This window comes from Babylonia areolata, chromosome 33 (genome assembly GCF_041734735.1).
Source record: "Babylonia areolata isolate BAREFJ2019XMU chromosome 33, ASM4173473v1, whole genome shotgun sequence".
Lineage (NCBI taxonomy): Eukaryota > Metazoa > Mollusca > Gastropoda > Neogastropoda > Buccinidae > Babylonia > Babylonia areolata.
In genome coordinates this window covers 15464111-15479601 of record NC_134908.1, presented here as the reverse complement: position 1 = coordinate 15479601, position 15491 = coordinate 15464111, and the positions used below count along the sequence as shown (strand labels likewise).

General features: G+C 43.8%; 1 protein-coding gene and 1 pseudogene across 2 annotated transcripts in view; both read right to left on the bottom strand.

Annotated features, from left to right (window-relative positions):
- Positions 1-7619: 7619 nt before the first annotated feature.
- The window catches only part of LOC143276776 (uncharacterized), a 59449-nt pseudogene continuing 51577 nt past the window's right edge, over positions 7620-15491 (bottom strand). Inside the window, exons 3-4 of the transcript XR_013053634.1 lie at positions 11044-12337; positions 7620-10002 (exon numbers count right to left, since the gene is read on the bottom strand). The product of XR_013053634.1 is annotated as an uncharacterized LOC143276776 (transcript). The remainder of the gene's footprint in view (positions 10003-11043; positions 12338-15491) is intronic.
- Positions 14752-15491, bottom strand: part of LOC143276886 (uncharacterized) — a 3034-nt gene continuing 2294 nt past the window's right edge. Inside the window, exon 3 of the mRNA XM_076581542.1 lies at positions 14752-15299. Coding sequence (XP_076437657.1) covers positions 14752-15299 — 548 coding nt within the window. The remainder of the gene's footprint in view (positions 15300-15491) is intronic.

The window sequence follows — 15491 nt, the reverse complement described above, 5'->3', positions numbered from 1 at the left end:
ATGTTTTGGGTCCTGTGCAGTAGAAAGACGCAGCCGGAAGATGCTGAATCGGTAGCGTAAGCAGCACTGACTTGAAGTTGTGTACCTTGTGAATGGAGAGTTACCACTCTTTACTATTTGTTAATCATTTCATCTCCTGGCCTCATTGTTTGTTAATTTCCAGTTGAAAAACCACCGAGGCTCACCATGTTTTTGTTCTGTGTTGTCCATGTGTTCTGTGTGGCTTGTTCAGATTAAAGAGGCTATGCCAGTCTTGAATAAAAGCGTATTTGGGTTTGCACATTTCTTCTGTCTTTGCTGCTGTGTGCACATGTCAAGTGATCGGTAAAAGGACAGACCCTGCGCTTCCTTTTTCGAAGTGTCTGGGTTTGTTCCAATGTACATTTTATTTACCTGTGTGCTAGCTCAATCGGCAGCGTAAGCAGCACTGACTTGAAGTTGTGTTCCATTGTGAATGGAGAGAGTTACCACTCTTTACTGTTTGTTATCTGCCCTGGCACTAACGATATTGCCTTTTCTTCTTCAGTCTGCAATTTCGATGTTCACATTTGATCCTACTATTTCTTTCAAGCAGCTTGCATTTAATATCTGTAAGCCCATTTGGATATCGGCAAAATATGTTCCATACATTTTCTTTCCACGAAAGCTACACGAACACTGGTCACTATTCATTTGTCTTATCTAGACTTGGTTGTTGTAGTCCTCTGATTGGTTCACCTAAGCACGTTCTGGACAAGCTCTACAATGTCCATTAGTCATTCAGATGAGACGATAAACCGAGCTCCCGTGTGCAACATGCACTTGGCGCACGTAAAAGAACCCACAGCAACAAAAGGGTTGTTCCTGGCAAAATTCTGTAGAAAAATCCACTTAGGAAGAACAATTAAAACTGCACGCAGGAAAAAAAAAAAAAAAAAAAAGGGTGGGCGCTGTTGTGTAGCGACGCGCTCTCCCTGGGGAGAGCAGCCCGAATTTCACACAGAGAAATCTGTTGTGATAAAATGAAATACAAATACAAATATAACAGTGCCGCCATGTTGGTCTGCAAGTCACCCAGATGAGAACACGCTCCGCCTCTCTTCCAGGCTCTTCACTGGCTGCCTGTCCAACACAGAATCAACATCTCTTTTGGGGATGACAGCTCTTCTCCTTTTCTTATGTTTCTGTATTTTAAAGTGATCAATCAACCAACCAACCAATCAATCATTAATTCATTCGTTTAACCAGTCATAACCAGCGACCCTCGAATGACACCCCAAAAAAAATCGTGTACGTTAATAAATTTACACAGATGTGGTGTAGCGAATATGGATCAGCCAGCACGTTTTCACGCCTCCTTGAAACTGAAACTAAAACCGTTCACGTGCTGGAGCAGGCAAGACTTGCTTCCGGGGGTGTTAGCTTTGTGTGTGTGAACCGTTCACACGCTGGGGCAGGCAAGACTTGCTTCCGGGGATGTTAGCTTTGTGTGTGTGAACCGTTCAGACGCTGGAGCAAGCAAGACTTGCTTTCGGGGATGTTAGCTTTGTGTGTGTGAACCGTTCACACGCTGGAGCAGGCAAGACTTGCTTCCGGGGATGTTTGCTTCCGGGGATGCTAGCTTTGTGTGTGTGAACCGTTGACATGCTGGAGCAGGCAAGACTTGCTTCCGGGGATATTAGCTTTGTGTGTGTGAACCGTTGACACGCTGGAGCAGGCAAGACTTGCTTCCGGGGATGTTAGCTTTGTATGTGTGAACCGTTCAGACGCTGGAGCAGGCAAGGCTTGCTTCTGGGGATGTTAGCTTTGTGTGTGTGTGAACCGTTCACACGCTGGAGCAGGCAAGGCTTGCTTCCGGGGATGTTAGCTTTGTGTGTGTGAACCGTTCACACGCTGGAGCAAGCAAGACTTGCTTCCGGGGATGTTAGCTTTGTGTGTGTGAACCGTTCACGTGCTGGAGCAAGCAAGACTTGCTTCCGGGGATGTTAGCTTTGTGTGTGTGAACCGTTCACGTGCTGGAGCAAGCAAGACTTGCTTCCGGGGATGTTTGCTTCCGGGGATGCTAGCTTTGTGTGTGTGAACCGTTGACACGCTGGAGCAGGCAAGGCTTGCTTCCGGGGATGTTAGCTTTGTGTGTGTGAACCGGTCACATACTGTAGCAGGCAAGACTTGCTTCCGGGGATGTTAGCTTTGTGTGTGTGAACCGTTCACGTGCTGGAGCAAGCAAGACTTGCTTCCGGGGATGTTAGCTTTGTGTGTGTGAACCGTTCACGTGCTGGAGCAGGCAAGGCTTGTTTCCGCGGATGTCAGCTTTGTGTGTGTGAAGCTGAATCATGAAATACGCTCACACACAAAAGAAGGCATCTCTAAATTCAGCTCCCATTTCGTCATATTTTGTGAGTGTGAAAGTCACCGCTCTTTGTTCGCTGTTGTTGTTGTATAACTTTTTTTGTTACATGTTGTTCCGGTCTTTCCGTTTGATCCCCTTGGCACATTCAACACTGGATCAGAGCCGACAACAATAAACACACACACACACACACACACACACACACACACACACACACACACACACACACACACACACACCACGGACACCACAAACACACACACACACACCACGGATACCACACACACACACACCACGGACACCACACACACACACACACACACACACACACACACACACCACGGACACACACACACACCACGGACACACACACACACACACACACCACGGACACCACACACACACACACAGACACACACACACATATACACCACGGACACCACACACACACACACACACACACACACCACGGACACCACACACACACACACACACACACCCCGGACACCACACACACACACACACACACCACGGACACCACACACACACACACACACACACACCATGGACACCACACACACACACACACACACACACACACACACACACACACACACACACACACATATACACCATGGACACCACACACACACACACACACACACACACACACACACACACACCACGGACACCACGCACACACACACACACACACACACACACACACACACACACACACCACGGACACCACACACACACAACAACAACAACAACAAGAACAACCTGTGTTGGGGTTTGAACCCACATTGTCTGTTCGTGACGCTAACCATTTCGCCACAGCGGCTGGTCAGCCAGTCTTACTTTGTTTTGTTGCCGTAATGTACTCTTGTCATTTTCAGCCACACGTGTGTTTAATCACAGTTAACTCACTCAGTACGGCCAGTCCTCTCTTCTCCTCTACACAGACCCCTCGGATATCCAGTGGGTGTCTCAATGACCCAACCTTTAGCTTCCGTCGTCAGAATTGTGGTATTCTTTGTCAACATTCACCTCTTCAGTATAAGAGCCTTCCGCTTGTAATATTTTGATGGTGGTAATTGGGGTGAAACGCTGTTAAAGTCGTCTCTTTCGTCGTTCGTATGGAGAGAGTTAATGTCTATCTATATTCAGCCTTTTTTATGTAGTTTATCAGGTGCCATATGTTGTATTGTGCAATCATTCACAATGTTACTATCTAAGGAAAGCCTGGAAGCTGCCCCATCTTTGTACTTCTCCAGAACTCTTGCAGTTTATTCATGATAGAAGACTGTAGTCGTTTAATGTTAAAGGTACCATTATTTTCACAATGTTGGTTTAAATAATCTTTAATTAGTCAACAATACACATGATTACACATGATTACAATGCAATGAATGACAAAAGAGCATCAACAAGCTTAAAGCTTATACTGTGCTCACAACGTTGCACTTAAATTTTATCATGACGGCTGATGAACCACATTGTCAATTGTATCAAATAACATTCATAAACAGTAAGTAATGAAATAAAACAAATAAACCAACAGTACATAATATAGTAAAATAATGCTAATATCAATATTAACATGAGATTAAATTTATTTTTACCCACAATGTTGGTAGAATCTTACAGAAACCAGCATCTTTTTCACGAAGTTACCACATGTACCGCTGAATACTGGTGGAATGAGATAAGTGAACATGATGATGAAGAGTAATTACTACATTTTATGTACTATTAACTCACTCAATACGGCCAGTCCTCTCTTCTCCTCTACATAGACCCCTCGGATGTCTAGTGGGTGTCTGAATGACCCAACCTTTAGCTTCCGTCGTCAGAATTATGGTATTCTTTGTCAACATTCACGTCTTCAGTATAAGAGCCCTCCGCCTGCAATATTTTGATGATGGTAATTGGGGTGAAACGCTGTTAACGTCGTCTCTTTCGCCGTTCGTATGGAGAGAGTTAAGTGGAATGATTAGTTTTGTTGAACGAAAAGAATACGGAGGAAGAAATCTTGGTGGGGGACGGTTTACTGCATTGTTAAATGAGAACCTATTAAAACCATATAAAATGTTTAAAAAAAAGAAAAGAATGGTGACGGTAAGCAAAATGTCATCCCAAGGAAGTGATGGTCCTTCACTGACAGACATAGAAAAGAAACGAAAAAAAAAAAAAAAAAAAAAATCCATACTCTTTTCGGGTCTTGCACTATTGCTGTGTAACATTACGTCTGAACGCTGGTCCTTTTGTATGTTCTTAGGGGGAAAAAAAAGAAAAAAAAAGAAAAAAAAAAAAAAAGAGAAAAAGAAAAAGAACATTTGTGTTGAAAGGAACGCCTGTTCAATGCACTCAATGAAGAGTGAGGAAGACCAAAAGAGAGACCGAGACAGAGCAGTTTCCAAGGAAGCGTCACTGTGTTCGGACAAATCCATAAGCGCTACACCACATCTGCCAGGCAAATGCCTGACAGCAGTATAACTGACCCAGCACGCTGCTCTGGTCCTGAATGCACGCATTTTTGACTCACTTGTGTAAACAAAGTGAGTCTATGTTTTAACCCGGTGTTCGGTTGTGTGTGTGTGTGTGTGTGTGTGTGTGTGTGTGTGTCCGTGTGTGTGTGTGTCCGTGGTAAACTTTAACATTGACATTTTCTCTGCAAATACTTTGTCAGTTGAGTCCAAATTTGGCATAAAAATAGGAAAAATTTAGTTCTTTCCAGTCATCTTGTTTAAAATAATATTGCACCTCTGGGATGGGCACAAAAAAAATGTAAAAAAAGAAGCCTAATTATATGCAAACTGCATTTACTGTTATATTTATATTTTTTGTATTCTCTAAACTTGGCACTTTGACCTCTTATTCTGACACAACAAGAGGAGTCATTATTATCATTTTTTGTTCAAACAGGAACTTCTTTTGCTAAGCATGGAATTTTTATTTATTTTGCAAACGTTTTGGTGCAGATAGTAAAAAAGGGAAATTACTCTGTAATTAATGCTAGGGGACTTAATTATCACAAGTGAGTCTTGAAGGCCTTGCCTCTCTTGTTATTTGTGTACCTATCGAAGTGGACATCTTCCAGAAAATTTTGCCAGAGTACAACATATTATGTGTTGCCACAGTTTCTTATATCTGTGCACCAGCTGTGTGCTGCACACAGGACCTGGGTTTATCGTCTCATCCGAATGACTAGACGCTCAGTTTGATTTTCTAGTCAAACTTGGGAGAAAGGGCGAGAGCGGGATTCGAATCCACACCCTCATCTATACAATGTATTGGCAGATGGGCGTCTTAACCATTCCGCCACCTTTCTCCCTGATGTGGTTCGTCCGTCGGGATCGACGAGGACCATCCAGTCATCCTGGGGGTGGGTGGGTTGGGCTCTGTGGGTGCGCAGATGACTGGTCAGGCCAATCCGCGCCCGGAAGGTTCTGACGCAGTGTGGACAGGGGATGGTGGCGGCTGTCAGGGACTTGCTGGCACTGCTTTTCCTGGCCTGTCTGCGTTGCTCTGCTGCAGCGATTCTGTTGGCCTCACAGGATTTGGCGCCTTTGTGGGCAGCTGAACGCCACTTTGGTCTGTCCATTGCATTCAACTCCCATGTGTCGTGGCTGATGTTGAAGGCCTTCAGAGAAGCTTTCAGAGTGCCTTTGAAGCGCTTCTTTTGGCCTCCATGGGAGCGCTTGCCTGATAAAGAGTGACAAAGAACGATAGATCGACACTCGAAGTGGAGTGATGGCCTAGAGGTAACGCGTCCGCCTAGGAATCGAGAGAATCTGAGCGCGCTGGTTCGAATCACGGCTCAGCCGCCGATATTTTCTTCCCCTCCACTAGACCTTGAGTGGTGGTCTGGACGCTAGTCATTCGGATGAGACGATAAACCAAGGTCCTGTATGCAGCATGCACCCAGCGCACGTAAAGAACCCACGGCAACAAAAGGGTTGTTGCTGGCAAAATTCTGTAGAAAAAATCCATTTCGATAGGAAAAAGAAATAAATCTGCACGCAGGAAAAAATACAAAAAACTTGGGTGGCGCTGTAGTGTAGCGACGTGCTCTCCCTGGGGAGAGCAGCCCGAACTTCACACAGAGAAATCTGTTGTGATAAAAAGAAATACAAATACACCTCCACACTGTATTGGCAGATGGGTGTTTTATCCAATCTGGCATCTTACTTCCTGATTAAGAGTGACAAAGAGCTAAGGTTGGGGGTGGGGGATATGGGCGTATGTGTGAGTGCTTGTACAAGTATGTGTGCGTGCGTGCGTGCATGTGTGTGTGTGTCGCGGAAGCTGCGATACGTAGCCTAGAAATGAGTGTGTGGAGGAGGAGGGGGGCCGGGGGTGGGGAGGGGTGCAGGGTAGTGTGTGTGTGTGTGTGTGTGTGTGTGTGTGTGTGTGTTGGGGCTCGTGTACGTTTACGTGTATTTGTTTGTGCTTTCATATCTGTGAAACTGTATGTTTGTTGCATATCTGTTATGCGTGTGTGTGTGTGTGTGTGTGTGTGTGTGTGTGTGTGAGTGTGTGCATGTGTGAATGTGTGTCTGCATGTTTCACATTTATTTGCTTATTTATCATTAATATTGTCTTTTTATTTTATTTTCATTTACTTTTATTATTATAACTTATTTATTTATTTATTATTTTTAATTTAATTTGATATTTTTTATTATTAAAAAAAATTATTAATCCTTTTTATTATTTATTTTTTCTCAAGGCCTGATCACGCGCGTTGGGTTACGCTGCTGGTCAGGCATCTGCTTGGCAGATGTGGTGTAGCGTATAATTATGGATTTGACCGAACGCAGTGACGCCTCCTTGAGCTACTGATAGTGATACTGAAAGATCGACGCCTCTTCGCTGTACTGGCAGGTGAGCGTTTTATCCATTCCGTCACCTACCTCCCTGGAGAAGGGTGACAAAGAGTGAGTGAAAGGTAGGAAAATCAGACCATTGATACACTCCCGAAAACGGAGTATGGCTGCCTACATGGCGGAGTAAAAACAGTCATACACGTGAAAGCCCACTCGTGTACATACGAGTGAACGTGGGAGTTGCAGCCCACGAACGCAGAACAAGAAGAAAAAGACCATTGATACGAGTTTGGTTCTACGTCACGTGCGTCAGTCTCAATAGCTCTTCCCATACAAACCATTGTTATCTGCCCACCAGGGGGACTTATTCGATAACTACAGAAAACACATCGTCTCTCGCAGCACGCCATTCAGATTTCCATCCATTCCCACCCATCACGCCAAACCCACTGTTTGTCATTAAGTCAGCCACAACTGAACCATTTATTCCGCACAGAAAAGATCACAGTTTAACACCTTCCTGTTTTTTTCCCCCACAGCCTCTGTAACTGGAGGAAATCGTCTGCTTGGTGGATCACAGATTCAAATTATCATTGCACCGAACGCTGGTTTTGCAACAGGCGTCAGGAAATCCTCTGATACGAATCAAGCATGTTACACTTCTATAAACACGATACAGTTTGCTTTTTTTTTATTTGCAAAGTAATCTCTTTTTGGAAAGCACCAGCACACACACACATACAGAGAGAGAGAGAGAGAGAGAGAGAGAGAGAGAGAGAGAGAGAGACGGAGACGGAGAGAGAAAGACAGTGAGAGAGAGGGATAGAGAGAGAGACATAGAGACAAAGACAGAGACAGAGAGAGGTATGGTGATGGTTCCGTAAGCATAAGCATACCTTTTTTTTATTTGCAAGATAATCTTTTTGGAAAGCCCACACACACACACACACACACACACACACACACACACACACACACACACACACGCATGTACTGTCATTCATATACACAAACATACATGCACGCAACTACAAACACATGCATACGCTCATCACGTTTTGCCTTCTTAAAACTGCTGCATAGCATATTCATCTTTCCATTTCTGAAATCAATATGCCTTTATATTCGTCTTCTCTTCTTGCAACATTCTCGTGACACACAGCATGACTACACACACACACACACACACACACACACACACACAGAGACATATATATATATATATATATATATATATATATATATACACAACATAATCAACACGGAGACAGCTTAGGCTCCAGCACATACACAAAAGGTAAGATAATAAGCGTCCAAGAAATTCACCGGTAAAACATCACGAAACACGATTTCTGCAACACACAAGCTGTCGGAACACATGAAGACACTCCGATCGGAAACGAGAGTTCAACACGCCATAGATGAAAGGGTTGGTCACAGCGTTGATGAAGTAGGACCTCAAGAAAATGTTATACAGCACCAGCCCAGCCCCCTCCAGCTTGCGGTCAAATTCCGTGTCGATGGTCCTGACAGTGATGAGAGAGAGGTGCGGGACAAAGCTGAGGAAGAACACCACTGTGACCGACATGGCGATGATGGTGGCTTTGTGGCTCTTCACCTCGGACACGGATCTACTTTTGGTCACCTTGCGTCTGGAGACCAACGAGTTCGCAGCAACCGTCTTGAGAACGTCCTTCACACTTAACCGATCTGTTTCTGTTTGTGAAGATCGCTTCCGCGCAGTGTCCCCGCTGCAGAGGCTATTCTCCGAATCAACGGAACCTGGTCTGTGAGGATCAGTTCGGGTATCACGAGCATCACCATTGTCAGCCTGTGGCATCCGATAACGTTTGTGGAACTGTTCCATTAATTGAAGAAACACATGCCCTATCACCAAATCCATTGCAGTTTTCTGGGCCTGATATTCTTTCGCCTGTGGCTGAATCTGCTGCATCACCAACATCAGTGTCACAGTTGCATGTCAGAGTACCCTCACCACCTTTGTTTGTTGTGGAAATAGTGGACTGTTCTGTTTGATTTACGCTGTTAGAGTGAGGAACGCCATCACTATCTATTTTAATGTTTTGTTCATGTTGAAATTGTTTCTCCACATCTTCTGAAGCTGGAGTCTTAATCTTCACATCCTCTGAAAGTTGAGTCTTAATCGTCACATCCTCTGAGACCTGAGTGCTGGTATTGGCTGTGGCATTTTCAGATCCCTGCTCTATTTCATTAACTACTGTCAGCTCTACTTCAGCTTCGCACACTGTCGTCGTATCACTCTTCACTGAGGAGGTGGCGTTATGGTCAGTACCGTTGTCGCTGGAACCTGACTCATTCCTGACTGCCTTCTTGACTGTGTTCCCTTCGGCGTCACGCAGGGTCTGGTCAGACTCCACAAACACAGCGTCATTGGTGTTCTCCCCTGGCAAGGTATTGCGTCTTCCGCCGTGAGGGAGCTCCGAGGACGCCTCAGACACAGAAGACAAATAGAAGCGACTTCCTACTTCCGGCATAGAGTTCCTGGCCATGTAAAGTCTGTGTCGCTTCATCTCCCTCCAGATGCGGACGTAGATCACTGTGAGGGTGATGAAAATGACGAAGAACGCCAGGAAGAGGACGCTGTTGTACACTAAAGGAAACACGGTGTCTTTGACGCTGTCGTTGGTGGAGCAGTCGTGGCCATGGATGGGGATGTTGTCAATGTCGGTGGTTCGAATCCCGTACAGGATGGTGGCCGGGAAGGCGAAGAGGAGAGCCAGGAGCAGGACCAACAGCAGCGCGATCTTGACTTTCCTCGGCGACATCTGGCGTTGTAACGGGCGACAGACCTTCAGATACCTGCATCACATGAAAACTACATTAAAAATCATTTTTCATATGCATTAACGGCCATATTGAGGCCGAACAAATAGAACGTGAGGTGAGGTAAGGTGAAGTGAAATCAAGAGAGGTTATGACACAGATATGAGTGATGTTAAAGGGATGGTTTGGGGTTCGGGGTTCAGTTTGTATCCAACAAAAGACTTGCAAATGCATCCCTGGAGAGGTTAGTTTATTTTGATATAGGCAGAGAACTGATGTATCCATTTGATAGGAAACGATCTCATAGTAATGACTTATCATCACAGGTGGTTCCCAAATACTTTGGTAAAGTATACCTCATACTGAATTAGTTTGCACACCTGCGTAATCTATTCACGTTCACTCACACATAAACATCTAGACAATATAGTCATGCTGTAGGAATGGCAGATCAGGAATTACTATTTTGGAATGCACGTCTGTAATTTTTTTAATTTTTTTTTATACCTACAAAAAATCGAGAGATAAGAAGGATTAACACGTAATGAAGAAAGATCACTGACTCACAGGAATAATGATAAATTACGAAAGACATGGCACAGATAATTTATAATGCTGCATGTGGAAATTTAAGCCAAACTGATCATGGTCATAACCAAAAATAAAATAAATAATGACAATAATATCAATATAAAAATAAAATGATAGTAAATGAACAAATAGAATAGACAGAGACAAACCTGTTACAATATTGTTGGTTAGTTAATGAAAGCAGCACACGACTACTAAATTTACACACACATGCACACACCACTGATATCACAAACACATGATTCCTTCTTGAGACGAATTTAGACCTCTCTCTCAACCAACTTTTTATCCGTACCATTTTGTTATGAGAGATATTACTCCAGAAGAACTGAGCGTGACGATGTTCAAGACGATAAAACAAAGTGCTGAGGAAATCAATCCACAACAAAAACAATGAGCACACCAGGAGATATATCAATCCATAATGCTTTCTCCTTAATTAAGCACACAGAACAATGACATAAGCACACAAAACGATAACGTCACCTGTCCACAGCGATGACGATCAACGTCAAAATGGAGGCAAAGGCGCAGTAGTGGATGATAAACCGCAGCAGACGACAGGCAAACTCGCTGTCGAACATGTAGAAGTAGCGCATGTCCACAATCTCCGTTGGCATGGCGATGAAACAGCTCAGCAAGTCGAACACCGCCAAGGCGATGATCAGGCGGTCCTGAGTGCTCATGCGCAACCGGAAGTAGAAGACGAAGCAGACGAGCAGGTTACCCACAATTCCCAGCAGCATGAGAACAGCGAGGTAGACCATGGCGGGAATCAGATGACGTGCCATTTCGTCGTTGGCAGCCACGAGTTTGGCGTGGGAGTCTGTGGTGTTGTTCATGGTTACGGGATTTCCCGCTGACGGAGTGACGTTTGGAAATGTTCTCACGTTGTGTGATTCCTCAGGAATGCTTCACAGCCCTGCTGACGTTCCTTATTGTTCCAACACACTGCCTTATACATTATCTCTCTATGTCTGATACGGTTCCGGCACAGCGTTTTCGTTTATGGAACACTGCCGAATGTCTTGTTTTCTCAGCCTGGTATTCTTAGACTGAATAGTTGAACTGGGTATAATACTTTTGCAAGAAATAAAAATGACCCAAACTCCCACGTTAGTTCTTAATGTCTTCATATTTTATCAAAACAGCATCACAGCCTTATGCTTAACACTTATACCAAATCTTTGAAGGAATGTCTAAAATATAAAACCACCAGTCTCTGTCTCTCAGTCACATTGTGTATTTTGGTATCACAGCAATAAAAATAATGCGCAATTTCACTGAATTACAGATAACAAAGAAATTCCATTTGATTTTCAGAATCTCATCCAATTAATGTGTTTTTGTCTCGCATTTTGCGACTACTGTGATGAAAATCGTGATGGATTGCATAAATTGCAAATGACAACGAAATATTCTAGATTAACAGTTCTGAAAGTCAGTTGTCTCACATGCACATTGGATCAATGGCGATACCCTGTTCTTGTACGTAGTTTCTACACCGGAAGATGACAATTGAAAAAAAACCAAAACACATTTGGTTGAGATTGAGACACATTATGCTTCACAGAACAGTATCATTTTTTTTCTTCTGAAAATTACCACTTTCAGTAAATAAACGCAGTCCATACAATCTATTAAAGGGTGCTATGTTTTTCTGATACCATTTTAAGCGCAATTCTGTGTTCACTCTGTTTTTAGTGGTAACATTTTTTTTTTTTTTTAGTGAAGGCATGTTCTTTCATTCATTCTGGTGCCTCGATGTTCGATCGAAGTCCTGTAACCGAAAAAACACAATGCAGTTCCTTAATAAAAATCATTTGTAAGAAAGGAGAAAAAGAAAGAGAAGAAGAAGATAGTGCAGGTTGAGGAAAAGGGGAAACAAAAGACAGAAGAGACGAGAGACAGACAGAGACAGAGACTGATACCACAGACAGAGACAGAGATTGGTACCACACAGTCTATATTTCTTGTTTTCAAGAATCGTTATACTACATGTGGTTAATTTTTCACTTGAAACTGGATATGACGATATGGAGGATTGTTCTCATACACGCTCATGTATCTGTGTTTGCTCGTGCATACATGCAAAAATCATGCTTTTTTGCATCAGCCATAAGGGCAAAGAAACAAAGAAAGAAAAACAAAACAAGGTAAGACATGCAATTACTGAAACATGGGCAGATCTACACACCTTTATACACGCATAATCATGCAAACGCTTTTAATACCCATACAAATTACATGCTCGATGCACACACACACACACACACACACACACACACACACACACAGAGATAACTACATAACTATGTATAGTTTGTAATGTTATGTGTGTACATGTGCACAGATTAATATACAATTTACTGATAGGCAAAAACATGTCTTCTTTATAGGTGATAGGTGAATGATCGTGCACGTCACTTAACAAAAACATTTATAAAATTCTAGATAATTGGCATTTTCATTTAAACCAATCGGGTTTTTTTTTCTGTCAATATACATTCTCCATTTCATCAAACACTTTTTTCAGAGAGTTCATGATATTTACAATACAAAAGAAGGGAGACAGAGACAGGCTGTGAGAGAGAGGCAGACAGAGAGGCACTGAAAATGATTTGCTGATAAAAAGGATAATCAGAGATTGGCGATCCAGACAAAATCCATGCAAGTTTAGCATTCCATCACACAGGTCAGTCTCTATAGCTCTCTCCTCCCCCCCTCACCCCCCTCCTCCATCCCTAACGCCTGTTGTCTGTCCACCGTACCAGAAAACCCATCGTCTCTCTCTGCACGCCACTCAGAGTTCCATTCATTCCACACGCCACTCAGAGTTCCATTCATTCCACGCCAATCAGAGTTCCGTTCATTCCACACGCCACTCAAGAGTTCCACTCATTCCACACGCCACTCAGAGTTCCACTCAGAATTCCATTCATTCCACACGCCACTCAGAGTTCCATTCATTCCACACACCACTCAGAGTTCCATTCATTCCACACGCCACTCAGAGTTCCACTCAGAGTTCCATTCATTCCACACGCCACTCAGAGTTCCATTCATTCCACGCCACTCAGAGTTCCATTCATTCCACACACCACTCAGAGTTCCATTCATTCCAGCCACCACTCAGAGTTCCATTCATTCCACACGCCACTCAGAGTTCCATTCATTCCACACGCCACTCAGAGTTCCACTCATTCCAGCCACCACTCAGAGTTCCATTCATTCCACACACCACTCAGAGTTCCATTCATTCCACGCCACTCAGAGTTCCATTCATTCCACACGCCACTCAGAGTTCCATTCATTCCACACGCCACTCAGACTTCCATTCATTCCACACGCCACTCAGAGTTCCACTCATTCCAGCCACCACTCAGAGTTCCATTCATTCCACGCCACTCAGAGTTCCATTCATTCCATACGCCACGCAAGAGTTCCATTCATTCCATACGCCACGCAAGAGTTCCATTCATTCCAGCCACCACTCAGAGTTCCATTCATTCCACGCCACTCAGAGTTCCATTCATTCCAGACGCCACTCAAGAGTTCCATTCATTCCAGCCACCACTCAGAGTTCCATTCATTCCAGCCCATCACGCCAAACCTACTGTTTGTCGTAAAGTCAGCCACAGCACAACGTTTATTCCGCACAGTAAAGAACGCAGTTTAACAACTTCCTGGTTTTCCCCGGGGACTCTGTAATTGGAAATCATCTGCTTGGTGGATCACAGATTTAAATTAACGTACTGGTGTGCAATGGCTTTGGGGATGTTTTTAAATAGGTCTGATGATTTTTTTTTTTTTCATATCAAGCATGATTCTGATTCCAAGAACATATACTTATTTGTTGCAATACTTTTTTTAAAATTTTTTTATAAGAAGTCATGTTAAGCTATCTACACACACACACACACACACACACACACACACATCTGTTGTGACTTATTTTTCTGACATAAAACAACTGTGTGACAATATCAGCCTTCATTTTCTGAAAAAAAAACCCAAAAAACACTAACAACAAATGACAACAACAAAAAACATGCATGTCCTCTATCGACAAATAGAATCTTTAAGCGCATGGAGCCAGAAGCAACACTTTGAGACAACCCTGATCAGTGCAGCCTTTTAGAACATGCATCAAGCATAAGCAAAGATAGCAACAAGCATCCAAGAAATTCACCGTTATGAAACCGGCTTCCTGCAACACAAAAGACGACGGAATAAACGCAGACACTCCGCTCGGAAACGAGAGTTGAGCACGCCATAGATGAAAGGGTTGGTCACAGAGTTGATGAAGTAGGACCTCAAGAAGATGTTATAGAGCACCAGACCAGCCCCCTCCAGGTTGTCTTCAAACTGTTTGTTGATGGTCCTGAGAGTGATGAGAGAGAGGTGCGGGACAAAGCTGAGGAAGAACACCACTGTGACAGACATGGCGATGATGGTGGCTTTGTGGCTCTTCACCTCGGACACGGATCTACTTTTGGTCACCTTGCGCTGGCTCACAATGGTCTGTGCAGCTACCGTTTCAAGCACGTCTCTCACGTTCGTCTGATCAGCTTCTGTTTGTGATGGACGCTTCTGTGCAGTGTCCTCACTGCATATGCTGTTCACGGAGTTACCGGGACCTTGTCCGGCTTTGACAGCAGTCTGAGGATTTGCGAGGGTACCACGATCAGCACTACTGTCAGCTGCATCATCCGATGACGTTTGTTGAACTGTTCTGTTAACTGTGGAAACACAAGTCTCGTCACCAAGTCGGCTGCAGTTTTCTGGACCTGATGATACTGCCTTTCCGTTCACACAGTCTGTGGCTGAATCTGCTTCAACACCTCCATTAGTAGCACAAGTACATGTCCCAATGTCCTGTCCACCTCCATCTGTTGTGTGAATGGTGGTTTCCTCTTCTTGGATTATATTGT